Below are 24,630 nucleotides of genomic sequence, written 5' to 3'. Positions count from 1 at the left end.
AGGTTTTATTTTCCATCTTATAAATGGAGATTAATTAACTCTTTGTTCAATCTTTACGTTGCTCTTGGAGAGAAAGTGATCCTTAGCCTTTATTATTATTACTTTATCTCAGAAAAAGCTTAATTGCGGTTTTATACTGTTTGGTGTTCAGAGTTCTTGTATTTAATACTTGAGACTTGAAGTGCTCCCCCTCTGTCTGAAATGCGGAACTACACCCGAGGTAGTTCTATGTAGGCAAATCAATGGGAGAGTTCAGCCAATCACAAATGAGCGCTCATTAAACTCAAATCCCACCTTGGACTTTTTGATAATCCGTGCATGAAGTGAACAGCTGCCATCATAAAAGACGGATTTAAGGAAAAGTTATCCTTCTTTAAACTGAGGCCGCGGGAACAGGCTGATATTAAAAAGACCCCAAACGTTTCAAGCTTAATTATGTATTTCAATATATTTCTATATATTTGTTAAATAATAATAAAATGTAACATTTTTCTCATTTTTATACTCGGAATTGTTTAACGTGGACATTTAAATGTGTTTTAGGCCTCAGTTAAAGGCAGCGAGGACTCATACACGTGGGTCAAATTGCATTGCGTATTTCACTTGACGCAATTTTTTTTTCTTTATCTGAAAAGTTGCGTACAAAATGTATTGTTGGGCACTAGTGCGCAAAAAGTGAGACCAAATCAATAACACTGCACACGAGGTGGAAGCCCGTATTCGAATAGTTAATGTGGAGCTCTCTCTGTGTTATTAAAAAATAAGTTGTCTACCAGGAAGTAAAAACGAGAAAGAATGAGGACAGAATAGGCATTGAGCTCTAATGGGTTTTATTGCTTTTGAGAACTGCATCACCTACAGTAGAGGCCAGGCCGTCCTGAAAGGGGGCTGGAATAAAATCTCTATCTGCTTTTATAGGATGGAGTGAAGGGAAAAAATAATAACTGCAGCTTATAATCCTACAGTATACTCACAACGAGCAGCTGGAACAAAAACAAGCAGGGTTTCATTTACTTTTTTTGTTTAGTTTTTTTTTTTTTAACTTTTATAAACATTCTGTCTTATGGACCAAATCACAAAAGATGACATAAATTCTGCAGCAGGCACAAAAACAGTTCCACTTGGTGTTTGATTTAGATGGAGAAAAAATAATAATAATAAGGGAGGATCAATCTGATGGCTTCACTGAGTCTGAAACCTGTAGTGTAGTACATGAAATCGATGATGATAAAAAAAAGAAAGAAGTCTCCCATCACCTCTAATGCTCCAATTATTTGCAAAGGAGGCTGCTGAAGGCTACATACTGAACAATTACAAATAGCAAGACTCCCTGCTCTGCCCCACGCCCCTCCCCTGCTTTTAGAGTTTCTCTCATTTATCTTAAGTATTTCTGACACACTTCATTCCTGTTTAGGATACTTGGCACCATAATGCAGTAACAAAAATAGACAAAAAACAAAAAAAGACAGTTTACATTTTAAGGACACCCAAACCTACCTAAAATATCACATTCAGAACCATAATATTATAGAAATAAGTTAGAGTAAGAATAAGAATGACATAATGTGAGAGTGCTATATATGAAACATTATCTTTTTAAATATATATGTATGTGTATATGTATATATACATATATATATATACATATATATATATACATATATATATATACACACACCTGCATGGTCTATGGCACTGCTTAAAACATTCTTGGATAGGCAATAAATCACTCCTCTCTTGTTGTACGGACTTATTCAAAGGTCAGCGTGGCTGTGGGAACACCGACACGGCCGCGCTGTGTCTGCGCACGCACTCCAGCATAAACATTTTGGTAAGAATTATAAATTATCTCTTTAAAAAGTACAGTATATAAAACAAGACTCAACTGATGTGTCAGGCATGGCTGTGTGTTGTGCACACAACGACAAGAACAACTCAAAAAACCAAAATGAAACAAAAGAGAAAAAAAAAACAATATATATATGTATTTATATAGAAACTGTTGAAATAAACTTAGAAGTTCTATCTATTCCAACAAAGGGACCGCAAAGTTTGGTCAGAGAAGAGAACGGCACTAAAACCATCAACGAGTCTATGTTATACTGTCCGATGTACAAATAAACCTAACAATATAGATACACAACTTTTTTTTGCATTGCACTTTTCTTTTTTGTTTTTTAAAACACCTTACATACTGTATGGAAAGTAGCTTCTATACATAGAGGCATACCTAAAAATGCCAAGTACGGTGTCTAAAAGGATGTAGTAGGACTGTGTTCAATTAGAGTTTTGGCAATGAGGCTGTGGCATGGAAGAGAGTTGTCCGTCCGTCCGTCCGTCTGGTTGTCCTTTTCTCTGGGGAATGGGGGAGGGTTGCATGGCAACGATGAGGTCAGCGATGTGTATCTCGTCTGGAAGCCGGGCCCTCGGGTGGCTCGTCCAGATCTCGGCGAGTGTTTCGTGGGAAGAAACCGGGTCGGGGTTTTCGTATGGATGAGGCGTCTGGATTACTGCAACTGGTCAGCACTGCTGAAACAAAGTCTGTCTAGGTTCTTCAGTGTATGCTTGTGCAAAGTGTGTGTGTGGGTGTGTTTTTGTGCGTGTGTGTGCGTGTGTGTGCGTGTGTGTGCGCTGTGTGTGCGGTGTCCTGTTTGTTTCTCGGGTGTTCTCACAGAGGCGCTTCACGGAATATGTTCTCCCCCCTTTGGCAACACTTCCCTGCGGAGGAATAAAAGAAGGGGAGAGGGACGGGGTGGGAAAAAGTTTTACTCCTCCAACACCCAAAGTGATTTTTTAATCAAACAAATCTGATGATTCTTAAAAAGGTCAAACATGAGCTGCAGCACGAGATTTTCTTAAAAAAGAGAAGCATTTTAAGCAATCTCGCGTGACTGTGATTTCTGCACCGATGCTGTTTTATTTCACAATAAAACTCCTCAAGCAGGCACGCCTGCCACTTGTGCAAAAGTCATGAAAAAAACAGTCAAGCAAATCAAAGTGAACAATAGCAACAATGGGAAGAATTGTGATAAAGAAAAAGAATGATATTTACCACGACATCACTGCACCACACAACACTTGTGCTTATTTGCATTAGGTTTACCTGCCCCCGCTGTTATTCGGAAGGACAGGAAGACAGGCTGGTGAGGGGGGGACAGAGAGAAACCACGGTAAGAAAACTCCATACTTCTCTGGAAGAAGCACACCACACACACACACCCCACCCTCCTCCTCCACCCCACGAAACGACCAACCCACCCCTGTGAGCACCTCTGACATGCAGGTTAAACTCACATACCAGTCCGGGAGCATTTTGGGGCCTGTGTGCTAACTACACTGGACATTTTTTAAACATAGGCAGCTGTGACTTTAGCGGCGTTGTGTGGTTTGGAGGTAAGGGACGGTGGAGTGTCTGCCGCTGTGCTCAGGTCACCTCGCACACACACAACAGCGTCCGTGTCACACCGCGTAGTGATGAAAGACCTGGTTTAAGGCGCCTCTCTTTCAGTGGAAGACCTGCTGTCTGACACTACACAGACTTCAGCCCTACAGCTGACCTTATGGGAAAAATCTTTTCCACTTTCCTACTTTCTGCAGAATTTTCCTGACAAATACAGTAATAGCTTAATAAAGTTAACAGTAGGAGAAAATTCAGGATCATTATTAGAGTTTGTTTTATTGTTCTAGTGAAATTCATGCCAGTTTTATACTTAAACTCTGCAGACTTCAGTAATAATAAGATAAGCTGTTAACTGTACAGGTTATATAAATGAACTAGGGATTGGTGATTGGGTTTCTAACACATGTAATCAAATAAAGACAAATGCAGAGATTCTATTAGACGTGACGTCAGAAAAAAGCCTCTGCAGACTGATCAGCTTCACACTTGGAGCATATTTCACTGTGACAACCCGAAGAACTCAACAAACTTCAACCGAATGCTTTTATTTATTTAAGGTGATGAACCCTAAAGTTAAAGGTTTTCAGAATGATAATAATAACAGTATGTGATGCATGCTTTGCTCACTTAGGCTTCATTTACCTCTCGCACTGGATTAATTTAACTGAACTTAAATAAGTACACAATTATGACTTAACTTTCTTTCTTTCTTCCTTTTTAAAAATTAAACAAAAGCATTGTAACTCTATCATTCTCTTCTTTAAAGCATGAATTGAAAAGAAAGTTATTACTTATATATAAACAGGATTTTATCAACTAAATAGTTCAAGTTAATCAGTCACATTAACCCCAAAAAGGAAGAAAACTTCAAAATGAAAGTATTGAAGTAAAATATTTGTACAAACTGAAGTAGAATATTTTTAACACACTGGTTTTACACTGCAGACACACAGGTCACAGCTTCTCCAGAGCAGCATATTCAACACATCACAGAACAATCGCACACAGTGAGTGAGGTTGTGTTACCTTGTGGTCCCCCATGCAGACATTGGGCCCAATGTTATCATAGACTATAGACTTCTCTTCATTTTCAGGCTGCAGAGACACAAAATCAAACGTGGTGCGATCTAAATGTTGGGGTCGCACTTACACAGGACAATCACTACATGTTAGTGTCGTGGTATTGAATGAACTGGAGCAGCTTCATTAAACACAATTAGGAGGATCATGTAGCTGGTTTCAAAATAAAAGTCAGCTGGAAAAGTGAAATAGGCAACGTCTGGACAAAACAGTTTCAACAGTAAATTTCAACTGAGGAGCTTCTCTCCTACACATTAGGAAACCAGAACTAAGCTTACACCCGTCATCTAAGTTCCACGTGTGCTGGAAAAAAGGACAAAGAAAAACCTCCCTTAGAAGATGCGTGACTACAGTCCTCGGTTTCTGAAGTGCAGACAGATAAAGGAAGATTCCTCCTTCATCAGTTATTAGAAATTTGTAAAAGTTTATCAGGTCCTACAGGGGCTGTTTTACGCAATCGACACGTGATTAAAAATGTTGTGTTTGTTTAGGTGCCAGAAAAATCTTAATAATATCAGCACTGCTGTTGTTCACTAACAGAGAGACACTTAGTCATTCAGCTTGAGAAATGCTGATATTAGGGAGTGATGTGATGTTAAAAAGCCCACATTAGAATATGAATAATGCAGAGTCTGTTGGAAAAGGGACGCAATTCTGCTGTGATCCGATCAGTCGCTTTGGAGCTGGTTTTGGTTGCATGGAGGTAAATGGATCTGTTTTTGTTTTTTTAATTTACCAGCATTGGGTGGACAGAATAGAAAGCCTTGGCTAATTAAGATATGCTGCCTCCTCCAGAACCCCCAAAATATTAGAGGTGGCCCCCAGAAGGCGAGTAGGCAGGCTACCCAATGAGTTCTCCAATTGAATGGGACGTAATGAAGATAAATTTTAAATAAATGCTCGATATAACTACTAAGTAAATTAGGGGATGTTAAATAGTTTATGCTTAGTTCAGGCACAGCTATTAGTAAAATTAAGCTAATTTACAGGCACAAAAATGAATCACAGCAGGCAAAGAAAACGAAGAAAAAAACCTAATTGTAGCCCGACGTCCTTTTTCGACGTCGGACTTCTTCCTTCTGATTATAGTTACCCCGATTCTCAGAGAGCAGCGGCACTGAGCTGTGGCTGAACGCACCTCGAGCTTTGAGTTTTAACTTTAAGCTCGCGTGAAGAAAAATGAAAAGCAGGAGCAATTTACAAAGTGGACATTTGCCTCACGGCCTAATACACTCTCAGTGTAATCTAAGTGCTTATCTGAGAGAACCGTGTTTCAATATCACTGCCTGCACACAAAGAAGCCACTCGCACATAAATCCGCAGACTGGAGTATAAATCACACTTGTCTGGTTGAACTAAAGACTTTTTAAACAGCCACCAGCCCCCACTTACACACACACAGAGGTTGGTGTGTGCCACCGGTTGTGATGTGGAGAGCGGCACTGACACTTTAGAAGAAAGAGACAGAGAGCCGGAGAATGAACCATAAAGCCAAATCCAAATTAACTTCAGACCAATCCTGCAGCGGAGCCGGGTCAGCACGCCGTGTGCCTACACCTCACTACCTTTCCTAGCGGGCCACGCGCTGCCTCCTCTCTATTTGTCTGGCAGCCGGCTCCTGTGCCGCTGCCTCCTGCAGCCTGAGACACATTCATCAAACACACACTTGATAATTTACAAAGGCAGCATAAAATTGTGGATTTTCGGGCTGCATAATCTTTAGACAGATAAACAAATTACCCGGGGCCCTCCGGCAGAGAGGGAGCGCTCGCTCGGCTAAACATTCATTACCGCCGCTCCCGGAGCCGGTGCTGTGCCGCACAGCCAGCGGGCAACCTTTGGCGTGTTAGGGCTCGGCAAGCAGAAAATAACATGATGGCAAGTTAACCGACCGTGCCATGATAGATGACGCCGCACGCCGGGCTGTTTACGGGCCCATGTCTCAACAATCTGTAATGCTCGGAGCCAGAGAGTGTGCGCTCAGTGAATCATCAGCCAATCTGTGAACACACTAACTGTTCCACTCTGTCCCTGCATTACAAACAATTAACCGGTGCTTGAGGGGAAGAAAAGCAAACAGCGAACCAGCTGTTTGTGCGCGTGGATCCCCTCTTATATAATTCTGACACTTTAAGTGGGTAAAAACAAACCGCATGCTACCATATTTTAAGCCTCTGCAGTCTCTGTAATTTACAATCTATGGTAACACAGCGATGGGAGCGGGGTCCTTGTGATGCTTCAGTCAGTAAAGAATAAAGCTCAGGAAGGAATTTTCTCATTTGTTGTGGACAAAAGAAGAAAAGAAGCCAAACTTCCTGAGTAACCCCCCCACTGTGGACTGGTACTGTACAATACACTGCTGCATCTCTTTCACACACATTAACAGATGAAAGCCCGTGTGTTCCAGCGCTCAAAAGGGTCAGGCCTCTAAAGACAAAGCTGGGTTTTATTGGCTGAGATTCCAGAGGTGGCAGATTGGCTGGCGTTAATAATGGGATGGATCTGAAGCCGAACAGGGACTGGCAGGCTTCAGCTCTGCGAGTAAAAAGACAGATCTGCCGCTCAATGAGGAAGACGGGACCCACTGGAACTCCAGTGTTTGGATATATATACTGTCTGGGTGGACCCATGGCTTATCATTGCTAATTAATATTTACAGACACCTCATCCTTCCATCTGTGAAGTGCCAAAGGAGAGGAGGGGCATGCAGATCAAGGATGATGGAGTTGTAGGAGCAGAGTGAGGCATTAATAAAGACACTTGCTCTTTAGCTGAGGGGAGAGTGGTGAGGTTTGAGTAGAAATAGAGGCTCACCTTTAGCAACATGTCTCTGGCAGAGGGAGACATCAGGATTCGGTCACACCAGGCGGGGCATCTGGTATTCATGTACTGCTTCCCCTGACTGCTGTCTTCACTGTACGGATAACTGAAGAAACACACAAGCAGAATGATCTGTAAAAACGGCAAACATTCATTTATGCATATTTATAAGGTGTTTTTGATAACTGTGCCACTTTGGCATTCAAGCAACACATGCATATATTGTTTAGCATTAATGGTGCCTTGTTATGTGCACTTATGCTTGCTTCCCCTCATCACAGATGCTTCTAAACCTCACAGGTTGGATGGTCCCTCTCATCTGTAACCCGAGGTTAAATCATGCATTAGAAATGCAGTATTTTGATTGGTCTGACCACACTTTGGATGTCGTTTATATATTTTTTTACATCTTAAAGATAAAATGTCTCTAGACTGCTTTTTAAAAAAAATAGCATAACATGTATAAATTCATTGTTTTTTAAGCTTTTCTCATCTCCTGTTTCTCCCGTGCTCTATTAAAATGCATTAGTGGCATCAAATTAATAACAATAACACTTCTCCATCAAGACATGATGCGTTGCAACATTAGTTAAAACCAGGGAACATGAATGATTTGCCATCGTATTTTGCATTTGACTATATTTTATACAGGGTAACTGTGTCGTATTTTATTTTATAGAAAAGTGTTGCACAAAAAAAGCCAATAAGGAAAGCAATAAATATGATTCGTGTGAATCAACAGGGCTTGGAGGAGTAATAAATATGAGATGTTATCTCACAGAGAGAGATCAAAATGTTTTCCCAAGAAAACAGGAGGTCCATTAGTATGACCAATCATCTGAGTAATCTCTTGAATCAACACACATGGATGGCTCAATCAAAGCAATCTTTCTCTGCCAACTGTAGGGCTCGTGTTTGTGTGTGTGTTTGAGCGAGAGAGAGAGGGGGAAATGAAAAGAAAGAATGAGCGTGGGGGAGATTCAGTTGCCCATATGTATAGCTACATCCCTACACGGTCATCAAAAACAGATTAGGTGCTGCAGCAAATGGCTAAGAGAGATTGTATCTTGGAACAGCAGGGAACAATCGCATGATTTAAGTGGCGGCAGGGCTCCGAATGGGTGGGGAGCCATTGAGCTGATACAGATTTACATTGTTGAGAATTCAATTTGCCCCTTCGGCTCATCAAACTGCTTCAGATTTACACACCACCAATCCAATTTGTTTGTCGGCGCTCATCAGGATGTAGCGCCGGGCGTACATACTGTAATACCAATCCAATTTGCTCCTTCAGTGCTATACGTGCTAACTGCATAATAGAAAATAGCCCTTCTCTGAGGATGGTGATACCCTAATGATAAAATAAACACACAGACACACACACACACCAGGCTTTCCATTCATCACACTTGCCAAGCTCTGATAGCTTAATTGGACTTTGTGCTGAGGCAGAAAACGTACCTGGTTGTGGTTTCTTTCAATGTTTGGTCATTCAAATCATCACGTGGGTTCATGCTTCTGCAGTTACAGCTGTTACCACCACTGACAGAGCTGCTAGTGTTACACCAGTTCCAATATAAATAATTTCGTTTCGACTTCACCTGATCCAAGCAGTGCATTTTGGATGGGACTACAAGTAGTGTTTTTGTTTCACTGTTATGAAAAAAGTAAATAAATAAAATATAATAATGCTGCCTGATTTTAAAGTTGCATTTGTCAAGCTGTGGTAAAACTGTCAAGAGCGCAACACAAACCAGAAATGGAGACCATCTGCCTTCAAAGTAAAAGCTGCACCTTTTTAATTAGTTACATTTTCACTTTTAATATATAAGCTTCAAGTTTGTGTTGGACTTTTTAAAGTTTCATTAGTACTCAGTGGTTACTCAGCAACTATTTGCAGACATGTGGGCATCTTGCATGCAAACCACTGAAATCTGCTAGCGATCAAAGCAATCACAAGAAGGCTTTTGGTGCAGCGCTCTCTTTGCAGCTGTTCTCACTCATCAACACCCAGTAACCTCCTGCAACCCCTTGCCAACCGGCTGGGGGATACACTCTAGTGACCGGAGGTTGGCAGTAGGTCGCCAACAAGTCTCTGTATGTGACCGAGGCCTAATGAAAAAGAAACTCGAAGGGGCAAAGTAAATGAGAGCGAGTGAACACGAATCAGATAGCTCATTAATTTAAGCTACACAGGTATTGCAATGTATTGTAAAAACATTGCAATGTAGTGCAAAGTACTGGATAACTGCTGCATTGAGATACCTCTATTATCATGGACATCATGTTGCAACACTGTTGTATTATTGGTTATTCATTAACACCCTTCCACCCATTGGGGAAAAATAGAATTCATCCAGGAAACTCCAGTAATATCATAACAAAATGCGCAGTTTTAGAAAGGAGAAATAAAAACAGTGACTATGGTGTTACACAGAAGTGTGCAAAAGGGACTGATCAGGACCTTAATGTCTGTACGAAACTTAGTAAACATGCATTTTCACAATTTATGTCTGCATCAAAAGTGTGGCCCAACCGACCACTACTACCATCCTGAATGAGGTGCTGTTGCAGACCATTACATTTTAAATAACAATGACACGTGACAGAAATTCTTCAAACATAAAAAACTGGATCATAATATTAGTCATGATATGAGGATGAAGAAAGCTTGAAAACATATTGTGCTGATATAAACAGTGAAATTATCCAAATATAGAGTTTTTAGATCAAGCTGGAGGATGCTAATGATCGAGTATGTGAAAGTTGCTCCCTCCTCTTGTTGACTGTCTGGTTCAGCTATCTGTATTATTTTCCCTGTATAGTTTTTAATGGATTGTGTTTGACTGTTTTTATAGTTTATTGCTGACTGTTTACCATATGCTATAGAATTCTTTATATAGTATTTCCAACTGACTTGATTGATTTATTGATAGCTACATTGTTCTGTTCATATTTAGTTTTGTTTCTTAACATCAGGCCAGTGAAAATACATGAAAAATGAGCGCTGTTAAGAAAGTTATTCATTAATTGGACTGCATTAGTTTTATTGGAGATTAGTCAGTGAAACATGTTTGGGGGGGTTTGTTTCTCTATCATGACGGTTATATTGCAGTTATTAATTTGCCATGTGTGTCCATCATAAAATGAGGAAGGTGCACATTAACATTACACTATCCACTACAGACATGATGAAAAATGATGAAATAACATTGGTTATATTTTTTACTGTGATACATTTATTACTTTAATCAGCAGTTGTGTACATGATCAGAAACAGAATACCAGCAATAGACTGACTGTTTATATGATAAAAGTGTGTTTGGGTGTCTTTGTGTAGGAGGCTAATCTTGGGGCGTGAAGTGGGCTCATCTGACACACACACACACACACACACACACACACACACACACACACACACACACACACACACACACACACACACACACACACACACACACACACACACACACACACACACGGAGCTCCCCACCAGGTGTACAAACAGACCTGCAGAGAGCTACTTAAAGAAGTTCCCAGCCTCCAATTAGCATTAATAGCCCTTAAACCATAGGGGAAATGCATAGGGGTTTTGGTATGCTAATCAAAGGGCTAAAGAAGTGATCCAGGGATAAAAGAGAGCATGAAGAATAGGATGAGTGAAACAGAGATAGACAGGGAGGCAGAAGAGAGGGGATAAAGACGGATCAGTCAGAAAGAGGCAAAGTGAGGGTGGAAAAGAGCAAAGTCTTCAAAGAGATTGGAGAGCTGCTCGACTTCAGGGTGGCCTGAATGCTGCAGCTTCATGAGGGACGGCTGCCGGCCTTAAACAGCCTGTGAACAATCAGCCTATCAGGGACTCTGTTATAGCTTTATTGACTAACAAGCTTGGGGTCACTTTAGTGTTAAAGAGATTGAGAGAAAATCAAGTTTTCCCCCTTACCTCCTTCAAACAATGAACTCCCTCTTGATAGCAAACTTCCTGAGCGCTTCAACAACAAAAACTATCATTCAGTTATTTCTGACGACAGCCAGACGTTGGAAAAACTAATTAAAAATACTCCACAGTGGCCATCAAAGGGCCATTCTCTGGCCTGGTGTGAGCAGGTATTGGGCTGTTCCCCTTTCCGTTTTACCACACCCTCCACTGGCTCCAATAGAGATAACAAGTCTTAATGCAACGGCAAACAGTCGAACGGCGCGCTGGGGCCGATGTGATTAATGTGTCCGATTAGTGAGCTCACAAAGTTATCGGGGAAGGTAAACGGTCCGAGAGGGTGTGTGGGCTGGAGGACGCCAACTCATATCCCACCTTTACTGGCCCCAGCAAGACTAACTGCTCTAATTAATGAACTAAACTGATAACAACAACTGGGAAGGGGGGGTACACTTTAAGGATTCCACACATTCGCACACTAAAGATTCAAAATGAACACTGGCACTGCTTTACCAACTGTTCTTTGTGCTAATACTGTTAGACTACATATAAAATGGAAAACTGGAAAATTCATGAAGGACCTCGAGTCAGGTCAAAACTTTATTGAATGCACAATCAGCTGTTGACAGTCAGATAGAGTGGCTGACACAAACAGGATTTACTTGGCTTGGCTGCCCATCTAAACATCGGCCACTTGTGAATATTTCGAAACTCTTTTCAGAATTTTTCATCACTTCAAAGAGAACGACTTCATCTTTGATCAGTTAACTAATAAACATTCTCTAAATTCAAAGCTTCATAGTCTATGGAGCTCACATTCAGTATGCAATGACCACAGTTTGCTTGATACTGAAACAATAATAAATCGAATCAAAATAATAAATTGTGACAAAACTGAGTAATTCATTATCTTTAAACCTCTAAAAGTCCAAAAGCTATAAGGCTCACTAACTCTCCATGTTTTGGGTATATAGTGGGTTTACATGAAATGTAACAACAGTAAAATAAAAAAGATAACTTACATGACCTGATGTTGCAAGTACACTTTTTTCTAATACTGTTTTTAACAACTACTCTCTAACCATAAGTATAGTCAAAGCTCAAATGGCCTGTCTAAGATATGCACATACTATACTATGCACACTATCAAATGTAAACACTGTCACTGAAAAAGTGAGGAAGAAAAGGTCTTTGATAGCTTCACTGATAAAGGACTCTAAAGACCAATACTGATATCTGGTGATTTAAAAATCTGAAATATCTTTTTCAGTCACACCAAACTCAAACAGATTTCATTACCATTTCTTATGCATGAATGTGTATGAGTCATTATTAAGATAATATGACAATGCGGTTTAAAAATAATCTGCCTGACTCTGCTGCAGCTGGTTGTTGTTGTGTGTTGCTCCAAACACATCTTTAGGAATGCCACAAAAGTCACACAGCTCCCAACGGGTTTACTTTTTAATTCTCATTTACCTGCTATTATAAATGCCGACACCCATCGGCAAATGGCTAATATCAGCTGATTCATCGGTCAGGCCCTATTCTAAGACATCTTCTCTCACTTGTGTAAAGTTGAGGTAAGAACACAGTTTCCCTGCTCGTTAACACGCTCTCCTGTGTTGCTGACCACTTTACAGATGATGCATGTGCAAACGGTCGCATATCGAGACCCGCTAGCAGTCATCGAGAGCTCATTCATTCACGCTTGGGTTGGGGTTTAATGTTTGACTTTGCTGCTGGCACATTACTCACATGTGTTGTGGCTGGTGTCAGCTTGTTTGTCTTGCAACAGTAAATGCTGGAGAGGTGAACACCGGCCCTACCTACAGTGTCAATCAGCCTCTCCCAGCAGAGGGAGAGGCAGCAATGACACACATTACTGTATTATACAAGCAACTACACACACTTTATTTATACAACGCTGAACTGTTACATCTTTTTCAAACATTACGACAATAAACCAAACTCCAATTATCATTTTAAAAGAAAAATATTGTCTGTAAAATTGAGGTTGTAGGCAACTTTAACAACCGGTTTTGCCTGGAGCAGACACTCTGTAATTGTTCCCAGGCAAGACTTCCTTGTCTCATTTTCTTCTCTTCACATAAAAAGCTATTGCTCTTCATAATGACAAATAAGTGACAGGACAAACAGTGCACTATTCACTTACCCAGTATTTGATGAGGGCAATATAAATTTGAGAATACAGGTAGGGCAGGAAGTCAGAGATAAGAGTCATCGTATCAGCGACCTGAGGTCACGAACACTAAAGAGCTTTGCAGAATGCTGGTGTGGCCGCTGTCGAGCTGGGATTGGCTAAAAAAAGTCTGAAACTGCGGGCTTCGAACGACTCGCTGCCTCTACAGCTATGTTTGTTTGCCGTTGTCAGGGGAGGCCTGGCAAAACACAACACACACATACACACGCAGAAATTCAAAAAGATCAGCCAAACGCTATCAATAAAGCTGAATGTTTGCTTCGGTTTGTAGAGCTGGGAGGCTCGCAGGCACAACATTGGCATAGTGCAGTACAAACAGAGCGAAATGCCATCAGTAGCTCATGGCTCACAGCCTGCCGGGGCTCGGCTATGACACGTTGTGCCTTTAGCTGTTCTAAATGAAGACAAGAAGACACAGATGGCATCCATTTAATCCTCGCTGTGTACGATTGTTTTTAACAAAGGCCTCTTCTCAGTGGCATCGTCTCAGACAAGAGGCAGCGATACATGACGGCGGACAATCTTCGGCTATTATCGCCACAGCGGCCCCTCATCGTTTGCGATGGCTCTCTAGTAGTTAGAATGATGGATGCGCTGCTGGTTGTAAAACAATGTTCGTGTTCAGCAGATCAGCGTGTAACGCCGGATCCTGTGGCAGGGCTCGGGCAACATGAGCAGCACACTTACGGCGGCTCGGGGGCAACGCTTTAACCAAACACTGGCGCTAAACTGCATGTGTGGTGCTCTTCACATGCGGTCACGTGGGACTGCTCCTCTATAGCATGGCTGTTCACAGAGCAGGGAACAACAAGACTCCTTCATATATGAAGCAAACAGAAGGGCTATAGGACTAATGCACAATTAAAATTCACATGCAGAGGGTGAGATCATTCGTGCAGGCTTTCAGGGAGCAGGGGTTTAGAGTGAAGAGAGCTGTCCACAGAACAAGGACGGTTACTGTATGCAGAAGAGCCATCTGTGTGTGAGCGCTTCCTATGAGCTCAAAACAAGTCTCCAGAAATTCTCCACTGCTCTGACAATTCACTCATGCTCTTATTAGCAGTTATTGAAGAGCTGGCAGGTAGCCATTTGTGTCACTTGACTAAAATCTTCTCTCATCTGAAGGGCAAAGCCATTCTGCCTGGCATCAGCTTTCCAACCACCTCCCAACCTTCCTCTTTCAGGACCATGTAAATGTTGTCGAGTTTCCCAGCAGGCAAGTCACTTTTTTGGCTTGTCCTCTCAGCCCTGCAGCTTTAGAAAATAAATGGTGACGTGCCAGGAGGGCTCCCAGAGTGCTTCCCAAACAGCACAAACGCAACCGTTTACAGGTTTCTGCCTCCTAACAGACATCACTTCCTGACCTCAAGGCCACGCTCTGCTCCTCTGCTGCTGTCAGTGTCTAGACTTGACAAACATAAGCACACAAGAGTGGAGCCATCATGTTCCCTGAAAGACCTTCACCCTGCTGTCTTTATACACACACTTAAACACAGTTCCAGTTGGACAGTGAGAAAGGATCAGTCTGCTCTTATATATATTTCTTGGGTTATTAGTCTTTTATTGATTCAGTTTATTAATGTGGCTATTTCTTCATAGCAATGGTAGCAGGATTATTCTAGCAATAGCAATGTCAGTTCACTACTGTGACCCAGTTTCACACAGCTTTTCTTTGGTTCCGTATAAAGTCAAAAAGAGCAAATATCGTTAATGTGTTCATTTCAGGCACTGACGTGCAGTTCAAACCATATGTCCACAAGGGACAGCCAGGATGATAGCTTAAAAGGAGAGAAGGTAAAATGTTTTCTCAGAGACAGAACTTTACCGAGGAGGATGGACTAAAACCAAGTTTAAGAAAAGCAAGGATTATCGTGACATGTGAATCACGGAAAGCCTCTCTGGGAGAGTCCAAGAATAAAAATATGGTACAAAGTGCTGCATCAGGTTAAAATGTACCTGTTAAATATCAGAATTTGGTAAAACTGGTAATTTTGACTTCAAAATTACAGAAATAATTCTCATCTTTCAGGAACCAGTTGAATTTTCTCTCTAGCGCAAATCTCGTTTAAAGAGTGCTTGTAAAATGAACCTGCTGCCAGGTCATAAAAAAATTCAGTTAAAGGTTTTAATAATTTCATTGCAGCGCTAAACAGTTTCATTGTAGCAAGATAAGTATTGTCCTCCAAGATGAGAGACATTAACTAAATTTTAATGCTGTGTTTCCCTTCTAAGCATGAAGAGAATCCTGTAGGGTTTTAGCAGCTTTAACTACACATCACTGGCATCCAAGTGTCATCTACAGGAAAATATCTCCTCTTTGGCACCTTTCTCTTTCTTTACAAACACGTGGAGCAGCGGCTAGTTTTGTTTCTACTCCTGGCTTTTCCACATCTTTCCACCCATCAGCATCCACCCCATCTTCTTGCTCTGAAATCACTCATGATTTGTCCACTGATAGAGTTGTGGCGCTGGTCTGATGTCACTCAAAATCTCCCTCAAAGCCCATTCTAGGTAACCACGTTACAGGCAGAATACATCCTCCCTCTGCTCCCTCACCGTCCACTGCATTTCTTCCAGAAGCTGGGCTCCCGATTCAATTTTTGCATCGATCTCGTGCAAAAAGAACAGCAAAGAAATCAGATCAGAGGAGTACTAAAAGCTTTCCCTCCAAATCAATCAAAATACATGAATAAGTTACTGGTGCCTTAGTATGTTTTAGGGCATATTACCTTAGTTATGCCATTTCAAATATGAAATCAAAACTACCGTAATCTATAGCAAAACTTCACATTATTTTCATTACTGGCCATGCTGCAGCCAGTGCAAAGATAATGGCTTAATGGCTGGTTGCAAGTCTCATATATTATGCCTGATGGAAAAACTGTGTCTAAATAAATGAATGGTTTCTGATTAATAGACTCATCTTTTCTCTCTCAAATCACTGGATAGGAAAACTGCTAAGCATACATGCGTTCCTGTGTGTGACTGCGCGAGTTGTCCTGCAGTCTGTCGGTGCACAGCGGCCGACTGGCTCCAGGTCCAACTGTGGCAAGGCCCGGGCAAATTCCTCACCCGGGTGCCCGAGTACTTAGACGTGTCACGGCCAACTTTGATGGATGACTTCTTGAAGGTAAAGAGATATGCATTTTACTGCTCGAAGCCTCCGCAGCGTCGCAGAGGGGGAGTATTCACGTGTGCACACAGTCATCAACATTGTGCCACTTACAGTGTGCATCACGGCCTTTTGTTAGCCAATGCTTAGTTCACTCTTGACAGCATCTCTCATTTTGTGACAACTTCTTATCCGGCGCTGGACAGCGGACAGAATTAACTTGCAGATTAAATGTTTGTGACTAGTATTGATTTATAGATCTGAACCAAAGTGAGACGTGTGCGTGCATGCGTGTGTGTCGGTGAGGCTGTGTTCTGATGGCCTGCATTAAAAAGAGTAATAACCTCACAGATGGTGAGGGGCCGGTCCGGAGCAGGCTATGTGATGGAGAACAATCGTTGGGGCTTGATTGCTCAAGGAACACAAGGCAGACCTGACAGGGGGAGGGGTACCAGTATCTATCTATATAGATAGATAGATGTGAGTGTGTGGATGTGAAGGAGAAAACTGCTGGAGGGGGTTGTTTAAGTTTAACTAGGCCACTGCTACCCATTACATGACTGACAATGATGTGGTTTGTCGCACACACAGAGTAGATCAAATCAAATTTCATATGCTGCTCCTGGCTTTCATATATTTGATTCATCATCACCTCAAGTATGTGGAAATCATTTGTATTCGTTCACAGCAGCACATTCATTCCTCCCTGTGGAGAGATGATTCAGTATTATATGGATAGGTGCAAAAGTCAGCCAGTGTAAAAGGACAATAAATCCTACTGTCACTTATGCAAAGTGATGTAAATGGGGTCCCTGATTAAGACACAGAGTCATTTAAAAAACAGGGACTGGCAGAACCTTGACACACACACTCAGTCTCCAGCTCTCACTTTTATACATGTATGTGCGCGCATACACACACACACACACGGTTCCATGTATCTCGAGACCTCTCTCTCTCTCTCACACACACACACACACACACACACACACACACACACACACACACACACACACACACACACTCACACACACGCTAAAATCCCCAGCCGCCCTGCGCCTGCCACCAGAGCAGTTTATCAAGTAATTATTGTTTGATTACAGCGTTTCATTATCTGCGCTGATTGAGTCACAACCGACGGCAAAGGTCAAGCGCCATTAACGCGCTGCTCCCGAAACATATTTCCGCGCCGTCCGCGTGTTTGCCCTCCCTCTCCTCTGAAAGGGCTAATTGCAAATGCATTTGTTTGAGGAAGAGGAGAGGAGAACACCCGCTCCAATCTCCCCCAAGTCCCAGTGAGACGGAATTATCAATGCTGTCCATAGTGTTCGTACAGCGACACACACACACACACACACACACACACACACACACACACACACACACACACGGACGTACCAGCAGAGACACATGGGAGCTTTTTAGAAACGTACGCAATCAGACTTAACAACTGATACCAATCAAACACACATCCAACAGCTTTCATTAAACCGTTTTGGACAATAAGCGCGTGATTGGCTACTTATAATTTTACATATTAATAACGAGTCTTTAAGGCGCATATCTGAGCAGCATAATCGTTGCATTTATCGAAATGTAAGAACTTAAACCTCAGGATTCGCTCTTTTAGCACTTTTCTTTTTTGCTTGTGAAGTTTGGAATTTTTTCAGATACACTGAAGGATAAATCGATACCTCTTTATTTTGATAATTTTTCTTTTAAATTACAAACAAACCAGGTAAAACCTCTAAGAGATTTTGTAGCACATTAGAAAAAGATATTTTGGGGGGTTCCACAGTCTAGTAAGCTTTTACTTCGTCTGTTTATTTATAACCAGTTCTTTGAGTCCTGATTTTTTTCAAGAAGCTTTGAATAAGATAAGATAAGATAAGATAAGATAAGATAAGATAACCTTTATTAGTCCCACACGTGGGAAATTTGTTTTGTCACAGCAGGAAGTGGACAGTGCAAAAGTTATGACGCAAAAATTAGATAAGAATTTTCTCACAAAGTGAAAGTTAGATCGAAATAACTTCCTCTGTGCTGCTGACGAACCAAGGGCTGTTTTCTTGTCAATTCTCAACAGGTCATTTTGACCCAGTTACAATTATAGTGGCATTTAATTTCGGTTTTTGGTTAGCGTCCAGGGTTTACCATACATTCACAAACTGTCAATGAGCTGGATAAAGAGCCACATAACCTGTGTGGCTCTACACGGGTAGATCTCTGTACTGTAAACATAAATGCATCAAACAAACCATTGTGTAATACATGTAATGGCTCCATACCTTGGCGGGAAACCGATCTCTTGTTCATGCAGACGTTCTTTGAACACTGACAGCTCTTTATCAAACTCTAAAAGCTGTGGAAAGCAAAACAAAAAGACAGAGGCGTCAATAAAACAACTACATATACCATTTCAGTTATTTTCTCACTGATGGGGTATTAATCAAAAAGCTGCTCTCAAAAATATATTCTTATCTCAAAAACTGACCAGATCAAAGTTTATATTAAAATATGGATCCAACAAACAGACACATGATAAGACATCATGCATGTCTTTGGACTGACTTTAATTTGATTTCTGATAATGACTGAACCCTACTACTGTTGAAGGAAAGTATGGGGGTATCTTCCTGTTAAAAGGGAGTTTTTTCTCCCCACTTTTTCCAAGTGCTTGCTCATACAGGGTCATCTAATTGTGGGAGTTTTGACTTTACCTCTTTTCCTTATAAGAAAAAAGCACCTTGAGGTGGCTGTTGTGATTCTGTGCTATATAAATAAAACTGAACTGAACTGAACTGAATAAGCCAGAGGGGAGACGTGGACAAGGTAGCAGATCATATTCAAATCATATTAAAAATGCAACAAAGTCTTTGTCAAATGCAAGATTTACATGATATACAATGTACAAAAAAGCAAGTCTCTCAAGAAAACCAACACAAGGTGATAAAGACGGAGAATGAGGCTCACATCTTTGGCCTTATTCAATGAAGTCCACATACCCCATGCTGGCAGGTATCGACAGCAGCTGACCAGTGTGTGTGTGTGTGTGTGTGTCACTAGCTCTTTCCTACAGGGGTGGGGGGGTATAACTTTCCACACTGACAGTGCATCCACACACTCTTCATCAATCATGTCTCCTCACCCAGCTGTACTCACTCACTAGAGTGTACACACACACTTCCCCCAATTTCCCCCCTTTCACAAAACCCATAAATCATTAGTGAAAAGTGCAATTAGCGGCTCCTTGTACACATTAATTATCTGCGAGATGAACAGGTAGCTAGGGCACCTGCATGACTGCCTTCCTGAGAGACTGACAGCGACGTTTCCCAGCAACACCCTCCCGGAGGACCGCTCGCAGGTCCCGCCCTTTCCTTTCAAACAGGAAGACGTGCAGACGGAGGCGAGTCGTGTTTGTTTAGTAGTAAATTAGGCTATTGTACACGTTTCAAACACCATGCTACAATGATGGCCCGATGAAGACATCACCCGCAATAGTATGAGTGTGACAGCTTAACATTAATGACATTACGTCGGTGTATTACATGCAGCAATATGTTGATGGCTACACGATGAAATATCCAAATATTACCCATGAGCACCACGTCATCGCTGTTATTTGGAAGGACGTCCTCGCAAAGTGGAGACGGTGTCATGTCGGCGTTATGATATTAGAAGAAGGTAACTGCTGTTCTCCGTGTGCGCTGACATATTTATACATACGTGTATAACCGTCTAAGCGTTGTCTTCACATCAACGCTGAGTACGCACTTACACAAAAAATAAATAAATAAGCCCGTCGGTGTGTTCCTTCACGATGATGCTCTGCAGTGTTTGTGTGATTACGTGTCAGTGGTGTAGAACAGTGGCCATTACTTGAGGCAGAGGGGGCCTCGCAGACAGAGTCTCAGCGGTTCAGGAGGGCAGATGTGCTGCATTCATCAAACTCACACTGCCGGGGTCACAGGAGAGACTCACACACTGTGGATGAGGGATGGCAGAGCAGGGGATGCAACCCCACGCTCCACTGTACACAACCATCTCACCATCCAGCCACTGATGGCTTCTTTCAGTGCTGTTTTTTTCACATCTGACCAATACGGGGCTCTTCAGGCTGATCGAAAGCATTACTACTAATTGAGAGATTAAAAAAGATGTTGTAAAGATAAGTGAACCAATGTATATTTAGCATTACATTCTCATACTGGTGTAACAGAGAGCGTTGGAATACTCAATCACTGTTTTGAAGCCTCTGTATGAGTGTTATATAAGGTGGGTATAAGCCTCCAATGAATTTAGCACATCTTGTATCAGTCAACAGTTTTCCTCAGTCCCTCTGGTATTTGTTTCAGTGTCTTCCCTCAAAGTTTAGAGTAGAATAACTCTGTAGCGTTAAACTAGCGTTTAGACGCTAATATTTATTAGAATTGATCTCTATTGACAACATAGTTATATATATAGTGCCAAATAACAACAACAGTCACCTCAAGGTGCTTTATATTATAAGACAAACATCCAACAGAAAGAAAACCCAAATAATCAGACGACTGCGGGAAGGAAAAACTCCCTTTTAGCAGGAAGAAACCTTCTGCAGAACCAGGCTCAGGGAGGGGCAGCCATCTGCTGCGACCGGTTAGGGGTGAGGGTGTCTGTTTCCTGAATCCAAACTGGAAGCTGGTTCCAGGGAAGAGAAACTTGGAAGTTAAAGGCTCTCTCTGCCCTTTTACTGTCCTAAGCCCAACAAGTAAGTCAGCAGTCTGAGAGTGAAGTGCTCTATTGGGATGATACGTTATTATAAGGTTTTTAAGACAAGGCGGGGCCTGATTATTCAAGACCTTGTATGTGAACTGTGAATGTGTGACTGAAGAGGCACATTATTCAAAAGAAAAAAAAAGAAAATATGCACACAACATATATCCCATATTTTTTCCCTTTAAGGCTATTTTGCTTCCTCTGTTAAACATCTTGATGTATTTCAGAAAGTTTTGTGTATCGCTGTTATTGCAGGAAACATATAGTGACAGTATTGTGAGTTATAGTGCGAAGTATCTGTGCATTCACAGGTGTGATAATGTTTGAGGTAAAGCAGCTCAGACTGATAGAGTGTGACAGTTTAAATAACAGGGGATAAGCAACATATGGCTGTGTGTATTCAAGTAGTGTGTGTGTGTTCGTGTGCCTTAAGTGAATGTTGAGTAATTCACCCAGGTGAATGGAAAACCCTGCAGTCACAAATTTCACACTACATTTCATCCCGGGTCAATTAAGCAGAATGCTCTGGTGCTGTGTTAGGTCAGTGCTTTAAAAAAAGAAGCAGAAGAAGAAGAAGAAGAAAGCATCTGATATCAGTTCAAGGCCTCGTGACATTATAAAGCCAGCAGGAGTTTGTAAACCAGAAATGACCTTGTGGGAGTTGTGGAGGAGGTGGCGTGAGATGATGCCACTCTGGCAATGCTAAGGAGGGGGAAAAGATGAAGAAGTGTCCGGATAAAAACTACCTTGTCATGGGCTCAAATTTCTGACTGTGCTTGGATAATCGCCGCGCTCTTAAATCAGACTGGCGTTGATAGCTAAGAGGCAGGAAGCCGAGAGGGGTACAAAGAGGGCGAAAGGGCATCTTGGGCCTCCGAGTGTTCCTCTCAGCATGCTGCCCGCTCATCCACCAACTGTAATTGTGCTTTGATTTACGCATCGTCAAATATCCCCCGTGACAACACCTGCTGCTGTTAAAACTCATCAATAAATGTTGGGGTGAAAGGTCATTTAATTTGATTTTTACACCTCACACTTGGCTTTCATTGCAGGGGCTGTATTTTCCCCGCTTTTTTTATGGGATCTTCATTATTTTGTGCAGAAAACCGATAAACCGTCAGCGACGCCGGCCGGGGATGGCTGATTGGGAGCTGAGATGGGCCGACCAAGGCTGGATTTAACTTCACAATTATTCTGATAAAATAAAATAAAAAAATAAAAAACGTAAAAAAATTCAACGGCAGCTTGGGCCCACTGTCTCTTAGAGCCATATATTCTGATAAGCCTAAGTAAGCCGTCAATACTTTCCTAAAGCGTTCAGAAGAAAGGCGAGTTAAATTAAAAGAAATACTCATTGTAGCATCAATTTATATAAAGGTCAGATTTCATTTAGCATGGCTTCTGTATTGCCACTTAAGTGCTCTGACAGGTGAAATATGAAAGAACTTCGGGCTGAGGCAGCATTTGTTCTTTAGGGTTTTTTTTTTATGTCCCTCTCATGTTTAAAATGTCTCCGGGCTTTTGAGTAATGCTGAAGACTACGCTGCCAGCATGACAAGGAGAGGCACGCCAGACAGAAAGGTTCATCACTTGCTAAAGCTAGTACACAAACGCACCCTCCTCCCCTCTCCTGGTCCCCCCCCAATCTGCCGACACACGCTGATAAAGTTACAATAAAGAGATACTGAAACAAAATCAATGGGAGTGGAGGAGGGAGACTTGCCCTGTGTGTGTTTGTGCGTGTCTTCCAGGAAAGGCAGAAACTGCACGAGTGTGCACCATGGATGCTTGCACAGCCTCACAAACACACACACCACGCTCCTCCCATCTTTCCACCGGAGCAAGGCCCCATGGTGCCCCTTGACGCCATGAGCGCCCAGAAAATTTAATCTTCCCAAATACTCATCAGGGCTCTCCATCGTCCTGCCGTGACAGCGCCGGGGATAATTAATTATACAATTTCGATGGGAATATCGACTAAACAAACCTATTAATCATAGCAAAAGTCAATAGGCATGGACACATTCAATCATGTCCCGGCCAATGATTACTCCTCTCAAAATACAATAATTATTTTCAAGAGCTGCCTCGAATTAAATTTCTGTCAAGCTGGTACAAGTCTTGCAGTTGATGAAGGATGCAATGGATTTTTTTTCTTTCCCCCCCTTCCCCAGTGGAGGAGTGTAAGGAGGGACATTTATCCTTTTGGAAAGGTAGTTTGTTTTATAAGGATCATAACACGGTGTGTTTAACTAGACCATGACCATCAGATTATCTCTGATGCCCCCATTATGTCATCCATCTTGTCTGGCTTGGTGAGGAGGCAGAGAGAGAGGGAGGAAGGGAGAAGGAAATGAAGGTGAAGGGAGGGTGGGGTACCTCAGCCTCCCCACAGCTACTGTTTCGCAGTTAGGGGACATTTCTGCTGGTCAGATTCAATCATGCTTTACTGGACAGCATGCAATCAGACATCCACATCGACTTTCCTTACTGAAGACTCGCAGTCTTCTACATTTTACCTTATAAGCAAGAATGTTTATTTTCTAGTTTCTGGATTATTTGGCTACCTTAATATGCATTTACAGTAAAAATGTTTAAAATAAGTCCATAATAGGATATACTGTATCTCAGCAGTTGAAGAAGAAAGAAGAAAAACAGAAAGACACGTGTTTTGGAGGCACTGAGCTTGCTTGAAGCCAAACAAATGTCACATAAAAGATAATGCTGAACTCAGTAAATTTTGGAAGTTAAGGAAAGTAACTGAAAATACTTTTTTTCCCCACAATTCCAATTCCAAAATATGCCAGCTTACTTTGAACCATCTGTTTGGCTGCGTTAGGCCACTCTAAACAATTGAAAATATTCAGTGGCTTCATTTAATTTATTGACACGCAAACACGGCTAATGGAAAATCAAGTGGGCGCTTTTTTTCAGCTCAGTGAGATGCACGTCACGTGACTTATAAACGCACAGAGCAGGAAAATCAACATTATCATGCGGCATATGAATAAACCCCGGACGGCCCAAGAAAATCAATATAATTACATGGATTTAAAATATATATATATTTCTCAATGTGACAAGAGACATGTGCAAAATCATACAACTTCACTTAAAAAGGCATGAATTGAATTAGCAGTAATAACGAGCTCACATTAAACCACACTGTCCTTGTGATACAAACCCAGTGCAAGTTCATAAATGATAACGCTGATTTATTACCCAAAACTTTAACTTAACAAGGTTAATAAACTCTGCCGCTTCACTGCCAATTCTGCTGTGTGTGTGTGTGTGTTTGT

The 24,630-nt window shown here is 41.7% G+C and overlaps 1 protein-coding gene across 3 annotated transcripts in view; it reads right to left on the bottom strand.

Annotated features, from left to right (window-relative positions):
* Window positions 1-1,633: 1,633 nt before the first annotated feature.
* The window catches only part of inpp5a (inositol polyphosphate-5-phosphatase A), a 150,724-nt gene continuing 127,727 nt past the window's right edge, over window positions 1,634-24,630 (bottom strand). For 2 of the 3 annotated variants that reach the window (XM_026190029.1, XM_026190030.1), the window contains 5 exons: window positions 18,862-18,935; window positions 7,295-7,406; window positions 4,427-4,495; window positions 3,104-3,140; window positions 1,635-2,718 (listed from right to left, as the gene is read on the bottom strand). In XM_026190029.1, the coding sequence (XP_026045814.1) occupies window positions 2,669-2,718; window positions 3,104-3,140; window positions 4,427-4,495; window positions 7,295-7,406; window positions 18,862-18,935 (342 nt within the window). In that variant the 3' untranslated portion in view covers window positions 1,635-2,668. Of the gene's footprint in view, window positions 2,719-3,052; window positions 3,141-4,426; window positions 4,496-7,294; window positions 7,407-18,861; window positions 18,936-24,630 lie in introns of all 3 variants that reach the window. The other variant, XM_026190031.1, reaches the window with a different exon arrangement.

This window comes from Astatotilapia calliptera, chromosome 13, assembly GCF_900246225.1.
Source record: "Astatotilapia calliptera chromosome 13, fAstCal1.2, whole genome shotgun sequence".
Classification (NCBI taxonomy): Eukaryota; Metazoa; Chordata; class Actinopteri; order Cichliformes; family Cichlidae; genus Astatotilapia; species Astatotilapia calliptera.
This window is presented reverse-complemented; position numbering and strand designations above follow the sequence as displayed.